The 8946-nt window shown below is 40.2% G+C and overlaps 1 protein-coding gene across 5 annotated transcripts in view; it reads left to right on the plus strand.

Moving 5' to 3' along the window:
- The window catches only part of SNCAIP (synuclein alpha interacting protein), a 91197-nt gene extending 89414 nt beyond the window's left edge, over positions 1-1783 (plus strand). For 4 of the 5 annotated variants that reach the window (XM_063320795.1, XM_063320793.1, XM_063320794.1 and 1 more), the window contains one exon: positions 1207-1783. In XM_063320795.1, coding sequence (XP_063176865.1) covers positions 1207-1291 — 85 coding nt within the window. In that variant the 3' untranslated portion in view covers positions 1292-1783. The remainder of the gene's footprint in view (positions 1-1206) is intronic. The other variant, XM_063320799.1, reaches the window with a different exon arrangement.
- The last annotated feature ends 7163 nt before the right edge of the window (positions 1784-8946 follow it).

Genomic DNA, 8946 nt, shown 5'->3' on the forward strand with positions numbered 1-8946 from the left:
CTGAAGTAACCACAAGGTTATCTAAGCATCCTAAGTATCAGTCTCTCGGGATTTTTAGTTCTTTGTGGTGATGGTAGACTGGAATAAAGCTATTCTAGTTCTCAAGAATCAGGCTCACACATATGTTAGTTTGAGGCAAACCTCATATACTCATACTCTTCCCCATTGCTGTGCGTTTTTTAACCTACCACTAGTATCTGTCCTTTGCCGCAACAAGCCAGCTAGGCACGATTGTATTGTAGGAGTTCAATTCTTCAGCAGTACTAACTAAAAATAAGCCTTTTAACGCGTTCAAAGATTTCTGTGGCCTGGGTGCTTAGTCAGAAGTCCTTCAGCTGGAAGGTTAATTGAAGAGGAGGAACATTCTGGGCATTCAGAGCAAGGACATATGAGAGGAAGTGAAGAAACTGAGTGTTACAAACATTTAGTGCTTAATTTTTCTATTTTAATTGGCAAGCTATCATTTGAGTCTTATGCAAAATAGTTAGATTTTTTAGTTGTTCGGTTTTTTTTTTTAATTGAAGTTTACCTAGCATGGAAATGAAGACATGCTATAGAGAAATTATCCTTATTGGTCTATCTAATAAAATCTTAATGCTTTGAAATGAGATTTTACCTAAATTACAATGTTAAAAGAGATACGTCCCCTGTGTCAGAAAGAGAATTACTGTTTGCCTTTTTTCCTATGGCCATCACCACCATCTTCTACTTAAGTGGGCATAGAAAGTCATTCCAGTGAATCACCTTCTGAAAATTTTAATTTCCCTCTGATGATTATTAATGAGAACTAGATGATTGCCTTACAGGTAGAGTCAGAAACAAACAGGATAAGTCTAATTTTTGTTGTAGTGTATCTTTTTATCACTATGGTACTTTTCCCTAAAGGACGAGGAATTTTTGGACGTTCTGTCCATTATTACCAGACCATTGTGACAGTTTACTAATTAGTGCTGTGACTTAAAAAGCTCCTCATCATCCCATTGGCTTCCAGTTTGATTTCAGAATACGAGCTATGAGAAAGTCAGTAAGAACCCACAGTATTAAATAGTATTTTATGTAGTACATGTCTAGAGAAGTAAGCCCAGAGAGAAAGATTAATTCAGAGTTCAATACTTGCAAACGGAATAAAACAGGGTAAACAAACTCAAGATAATCCTTCTATATTGATAGTGGTACCATGAGTGATTTTCTTCTTTTTCTCTCCAGGCATGATGACATCAATAGGAAAAGCCAGAAATCTGACAGTGAAAAGAGTACCGAAGAGACAGAGCTGCAGGAATTCTTCCTCTAAACCACATCTCATGATGTCTCACTTTGAAATACGTGAACTATATCCTTTTGAAACACTAGTATGAGACATATCCCTCACCAGCAAAACAGCAGCTGTTAGGATGCCTTAATTTGTAGCAGTTAGACCATATACAAAACTTTTTTACGATATATGTGTATATGTAACTTGTTTGTAAGCTGTGCTGTGTAAAGGCATGAGTGAGCAAAAGTAACAATCTGAAAATTGTTATGACACAGGCAACCTCCAAAATGTTTGTTGGGCCACAGAACACATTTTGTACTTTGTGTCTTGCATGGATATATTGTCATATATCTTTATTTCCCTTTGTCAATGGCATATACTGTCAAAATTTCATCCAGGACTCTGCCTGCTCGGCTCCTCAGTGAGACCAAGGCAAAAGCATTCATTTTTTTGAGTATGTTTTGTCTGTTGTTATTTCTATTTTTTGTAAAAAGGAAATAAAGATGGTGTTAATAGGACACACTGAGTGCAGATCCTTCTCATACTCCACCGTTTCATCTTTTGAGCTTTAAGTGTTTTATACACCTTTTTGGCGTTCATAATGAGACAATGTCCAGTACCAGGATTTCAGTTCAGTCCCTCAGTTGAGTCAAGAATTGCTTTAATGTTTAGTGCTCCCTTTTCAGCTTAAAATGTGTAGAAATAAAAAGAAAGCATAAATGCAATTTTAAATTGCCATGTATTGTCACTTGCCAAACACTGGCAACATGCTCAGCTCTGTTCAAGTTACCAAATAATCTGCTAAGACCTAGTCCATATTCTTTCAAAGCTGTCATGATCCTTTTTTCTGAAAGTTCTTTGAACCTTTCAGAGAAAATGCAATCTCTTACTGAATTCACTTTATTTCTGGTAAACTATGCGTACATTCTGCAAATGTGTCGTACAGTACAACATCCAAACCCAGACTACTAGGCAATCTTTACTTGATACATTTATGTATGTATATATTTGCTTTACTTTGATTATATTGATCTGTTTCCACTTGAAGACTGTTACGGTTTGCTGACAAAGATCCAAATTCATGAGGATTTATTTTACTGACTGTTCTAGTAGAACAGAGGGAAGTCATAGGAAGTTTGCCAAAGAAATTTTTTGTCACAAAGACAATTATAGAATCATAGAGTGGTTTGGGTTGGAAGGGACCTTTAAAGATCATCTAGTTCCAGCCTCCCTGCAGTGGGCAGGGACATAAAAAAATATGAGATTATGCAAATTACATTCTTGCAATTGCAGAACTAGTAAGTAAATAACGTGGACACTCAAGGGGATTTAAGTACAATGGAGTTGCTTGCTGTGCAGTTTCTCTTGCCTGTTTTTTGCTGAGTTTGTCTTGATCGCTGGGGCTTCCTTTCTGGTCAGTGAGAACAGAGAGGGACTTCCTGAATGTGATTCATCCTACCTGTTACAGACATCTCATTTACAGGAGTACCCGGCCCTTCCTACTTACCACAGGGGAAGCTGAAGTAGTAGAGCTCTTGGGAGAGTTACTTAGTATTTGGATGCCTTTAATTAAGTGTGATAAATGTATTTCTTTGGGTCACTTTTCAGAGTGATGTCATGTTTGGCCATACAGCCACCATGTACCAAGATGACTGAATGCCCCAGGCACCCTGCTTATAGGTTTTGGATAAGCACAGAGTACTACTGGATAAAATGGAGCCAATTGAAAGATCAGCAAAAAAAACCACAAATAGAAATAGTAAAAGTGTACACTTACAGAAATGAAATTCTGAGTTTCTTTCCACAGTTCTTATCTGTCACTTGGCAACACTTTGATTTTTGAGCTAAAGTAATAAACCTAGCACTCTAGTTGACCTGAGCTGTGTTGTTTAAAGAAACAACCAAACCTCCAAAAATATCTGTCAGCCAGGAACAGCAATACCTCTAACTGGGCCTCCTGTCGTCTGTGTGCATATGAAAAACCTGAATGCAAAGTGAGAAGAGACACATGTGCTGCAATTGCCAGAGTGCTGAAAGAGAGCATAAGAAGGAGAGATCCTGTGTCCGGTAGATGGGCTTAAAACAAATTGGCAATTTGCATTTTTGAGAGTGTGAAGAGTGTTGACTATGGTGATGTGAACGGCAGAAGCAGCAATCCTGCTGAGTGATCTTGTCGACCGGAGATGTGTAAAGTCTGCCACAGTTATCTGTAGTATCTAGCTGAAGCAGGGGATAAAACTGAACTTCTGTTAAAGGATTTGAAACAGACCAGGTGTAAGTATTATCAAATCCTGGAAGAAAGAAATTGCCTATCCTGGAGACTGAAGATTTAAAAGTCACCCGGTCTCTGCAGGTAGCAATTTCTACAGAGTACGTTCTCATGCAGCACCTGGTAAATCAAATTATGCAAGTATTGTAGGGCAATAGAGATTACTAAATGAGATAGGATTGGGATGCCAGAAGATGTTCAGGGTCTGTGGTTAAAGATATCCGTTAGGTAATTGATGTTGTGTCGAAGACTCCCATCCCAGATAATCAGATAATTGAATACAGCTGGGGAGGGCTGGGTGTTTCAAGTGAGAGCTACACGTGGTCTTCATCTGGCTATCCACCGTTCCTGAGCACGTTGGGGCAGAATGCAGTTTCAGGGCTAGCTAGTGCAAAAGAGAGGCCAACTTGATGTAAGTATGAAAAGTAGTGTCCGGAGGGTTTTATCTCTGGAGAAGGTGAACTCATGTTGTATAAACTGCTGATTTTATTGTTCCTAATGTGTAGTTTCTTTCCTACCTAGGGCCCCAAAAACTACACGTGGTACATTCTGATGTCATGCCTATTAGAGAAATGCTGATTCTGTGATCTTCAGCTGGCTGAAGCGTGTGCTCTGCATATTTGTGTCCTTAGTAGCTATAGAATCCAGGTGCCATAACTCCTTCTGTTTGGTTTATAATTCTCCAGGCGGATCCTTCCTGGCATGAATCTAAGTCAGGCTTCTGTCAGCAAAGCATAAGCGTTTCCCAGAGGCAGAAGAGCTGATCAGGGATTTTCCAGCAAACATCTTCAGAAGATATCAGTTAGCCAAAGCTTTTAACGGGAGCACAAACCCCTTTTGATTATAGCCCTTGGCAGAAAAGATCCTCCCCGTCCACTCAGAAATTTCTGATCAAAAGAAGGTGGTGAAGTAATTATCTAGTGAACCTATGTGTGTCCTGGTAAAACTGTATCTGTGGTCCCACAGGTACAAAGAATGGCTTTTCACATTCTGACACCCCCAAAGATGTCAGAGTAAGGCCTCTGTGTTTGTCCTGTAGTTCTGTACCAAAAGTGATCAATAGGGTGTTGGAGAGCGGGAGTGAATTCCCAATTTCATGTAATCTCTGGCTCTCCTCTTTTGAGGAATGAAAACCATTTGCTAGGAGCCTTGTTTTTTTATGGTTGGCTGATCCATGTGTTTGTTTCAGGTATTTGAGATGAGCAGCATATGGATACATGCAGTATCAAGACTGCAAGTATGGTACTTTATTTCATCATCAGGATGGTGGGATATGCTTTGTCCTGCACTAGCAGAGCAGCATTTTAGTAATATTTTATTTATTTGCCTTTCAGTCTTCATATTAGAGGGCAAATATATTTGTTTACTAGGTTACTAATGAATAAAATAATGATAGCATAGTTGGTATATGAAGGAGATGAAAGAGACAAGTTAGACAAACAGTTTAGATTTAATATTCATTTCACTGTAACTGTCATTCAGAAACCTTTTTGTAACATCAAGCTGACATAAGATCAATGGCATAACAAAACACGATTGACAGCATAACAGTAAAAAAATACTCTAGCATTCACTTATTTATAACAAAATGGTAGCTGTCTCAGAAACGTGTTCTCCGAGACCTGATTTGTTGCATGTTTCATCACGTACCATTACAGCAATGTCAGAATATGGCCATGTAACATGGTCAAAAGTAAAGTAAAAATGTTAGCACATCATATGCTAGATATGAATTAATGGGTTAGTGAATGGATCTCATGGTGAGACAACTGTTGTCTGCATTTAGACTAAGATTGAGCTCCTAGTACCCTTAAATATTTCTTGGCCTTTTAAAAAACTACTTGATGAAAATTTAACAGATCTGTAAAAAATTTAGTCCTTGCATTTGTAGCATCAAACTGCAAGGCTTAATTCTCTGTCATGGCATGGTTTCTCAATGACATAATAGGAGTAATTTCTCAAATTATATCGCATTTCCTATTTAAGTTCAGAAACATCTTTCTGTATATCAACTGTACCCAAGTATAGCCTGTTACATAATTAGCTTCAGTATAACCTTTTTTCTCTGTTTATAAATGCATTTTGAGGTTGCAAGTAAGTACACAATTGTGCATGAGAAGTGTAGCACACGCCTTGTAACCAAAATGTGTGTCTGTAAATTGCCCAAGTGAAAAAGCCCAAGTGCTGAATAACCTGCTGTTCATCCTCTGCCTCTGCACAATATCAGTGCCGTATCACCTTCTTGCACACAACAGACATACCGCCCACTATTTGTACCCATCTTTTCTTCATTATATTGACCAGTGAATACGTAACTTTGACCCTAGTATCAGAGACTGCAGCCAGGAGAAATCAGGTAGGTTCTTAATATGCCGCACAACCTCTTGCAGATAAAGAAGGGGTGCTACTTACACAGCTTCCACCATCCGTCCTCCTTGCACACATTTAATAATGCATCATCAGTTTTCTGGGTACTCCAGATTTTGTAATATGGACTGCTTTTGTCTAACATAGACGGGCAGCTATAAATACTAGCTCAAGCCATCTGTTTCCTGAAGAAAACATTACTCTTTGACGTCTGCACAGCCACTTCCTTTCCCACTCTAACTGCTAGGTAGTTTGCCAGTGTGCTTACTGGCAAGCAGTGTACAGGAGGAAGGAAAATAATTATTTTGGGTATATTTGGGAAACTGATAAGAAATCCTGAGGCTGTTTGAGCACAGAGGCTAGCTTTTACCTATCTATCTCTCTTGTCAGTCAGCAATACTGCTCTAAGAAAAGACAAAATAAAATGTGGGTCTGTAAGGGAAGAGGCCTGGAAGGAGTTTACCCTCCTTCCTGTATAGACATAAACTTACATGTAGGTGGTGTACAGATATCTATAGAACCTTGAAAAACTGCAGAATAGGGACCAATTCAGGGGTTTTGCAGTGCAAAAGTCTGTGGCCCAGCCATACACATATGTGTCTGCGTATGTGTGCAGATAGATATCTGTATGGATGTGCAGTAAAAGAGAATCTTTACATTCTTCTTCTCAGCTGTGGATACGGACAGCAAACCTGGAAATATAGTAAACAATGAAACATGAAAATGCACAAGTGCAAAGCCATAAGGAAACAGTGAAAAGGAATTACTTACCAAAAAAAAGAAACAAAAAAAAAAGAAAAAAGAAAAGGCAAGTGACAAAGACAACTGTCTTCCAGTACACAACTAAAAAGGAGGATGGGAATAAATGCCTCTCCTTGTTGCTCTGCACTTTGTCTACTTTGGGTAGAACAAGAAGCAGTGAATATAGAACTGTAGCAAAGGGGATGGAGGTTATGTGTTAGCAAAACTTTCCACAAGTAATGATAGCACTGGAATCAATAGCCTGCAGGAAGATGTGAAAGAGTCGTAATTGGAGGATTTTTAGAACAGGTGGGAGAAACAACTGTCAGAAATGACATGCCAGCAGCAATCGTCAGAAATGCCATGGGGCAGGCGGTTGAACTTGGATGACCTCCTGAGATCCCTTTCAGCCTGCTCTCTTTTAATGGGTCCGTGATTCAATTGTGGCAGAATGAGCTTAAGAGAGGAAACTATTGAGGTCTTTACAACACAGGGCTTTTATAGCACCATCAAGACAAACAACAGTTCTACCAGAGGTCTATGATATGGCATTTATTATCTGAGAATGTTGATCAAACAATATCCACATAGAGGTTTGCTAACGAATCAAATAGGTGGCATAACTTTAGGCTTCCTTGAAATGTCTGCCCGAATTGTGGCAGCTTCTAGAATATGTTTCTGGTCCAATAAGAGACCAGACAAAATACTTTTGCTCGGTGCAAGACCAGTCACTTTTCACTAGGCGCCAGGTTTCTGAGCTGTAGGAAAAGGTTCTTTTACAGAAGACTCAGATTTCACTGTAAGATCACTTACTGAGGGTCAGTGATCAGTCCGGGTTTATTGAAAAGGAAGAGCCTTCAGCAGCAGCTTAAGGTGCCCATTTTGGGTGAAGAGAAGCTGCCACTGCCCAAGTAAGCCAGCAGAGCAAGCGTGTGTTGAGACAGTGGCAATCCTGGGAGAGATGCTGGTCTTGTACTTAGCCCTCAGTTCCCTTCCCTGCTGCTCAAACATGGATTCTGGCTTTTCCTTGTGGGTTATATGCATAAAAAAGCACCCTAGAGATATCAACAAGATAAATGAGGCTTCTCCCAGCAGCACAGGAAAAAGTCACTTTCGTCGTTCCAGTGATAAAGGCTTGAGTTCTTGGCATGAGAAGGGTGCACTGGCAAAGGGCTCTTGAAAGCCAGATTTGCTGCTGCTGCCAGGTTCAGGGAGGAAAAGAGGACAGGAGAGTTTCGTCTTCAACAACAGCTGCTGCTGAAAGTACTCCCACCTCTCACTCAGCAGTCGCCACTACCGTTTACATTGCCCTGACACCTGCAAAGGGTCAGCGGTGCTGGTCCCCTCACAACTGCCTGCTTTACCAGCAAGGGGGGCAAGGCCTGTGCAAAAAATAGGAGCCACACATGCGTAAAACAGGCTGTTGGTGAGCCTTTTCCTGTTTTTCAGAGGGAAAAGTTTGTAAGGTGCCATTGGGCAAATCTGCTACAGGTGCTGCTAGCTCTCTTGAGCACCTTGCTCTGCAGAGCCCTCGCCTGCTGCACTGCTCACCGCTTACTGCTGGTGTCCGGGGCTGGTTCACTGATGTTGCTCAAGAAGGTCTTATTCAGCAATACACTGTAGGATGCTGGTTACATCACTATCCCTCTAGGTTCTTTATTTATCTGGGCACAACTAGGTAAATAAATCAGCCAAGTTCTTTTGGAGCATGATGCCTGACAGCTCTCCTAGAGGAGACAATAACTTTATTTTAGAGTGAGTATTTACACACCAAAACAGTGGCTGAGGCAGCTGCATTTGCATGAATTATTTTCTGAGGCACTTGATAATGAGAATACCCGTTATAGATGATGTTACAGTTCACAATTGTACTGTGACTTCATAAAATCTTAACAGGAGAAAGAAATATCTTCAAAATCTATAGCCTAAAATTTCAGGATCCCTTCTTTTTCCTGGGAATCCATTTGCAAGAAAGGACTTCAAATGCATTGCTTTTAAACAACATGCAAGCAGTCCTGCATGCAAAGTGCTGACTGTTGTCACCTAAAAGTCACTTGGATGTCTCACTGGCTGGAAAGTGTTTGCCTGATATGTTCCCAGGCATCCTCCCCTAAGCTGCTTTTCTGAAGCTATTTTCCCTCCCTACTATGAAGTAGTTAGAAAACAGTGAACCATACTCATGGGCACCTCAAATTCTGTGATGGAAAATTGCCATCCAATGACATCCAGTGTCCAGTGACAGCGCTGGAGATAAATTTTACCAGTTTTTCAGTAGAATTGTGCTGTGCCTTCACAAACCTGACCATGCTGAAGGGTA

Source organism: Chroicocephalus ridibundus, chromosome Z, assembly GCF_963924245.1.
Source record: "Chroicocephalus ridibundus chromosome Z, bChrRid1.1, whole genome shotgun sequence".
NCBI lineage: Eukaryota > Metazoa > Chordata > Aves > Charadriiformes > Laridae > Chroicocephalus > Chroicocephalus ridibundus.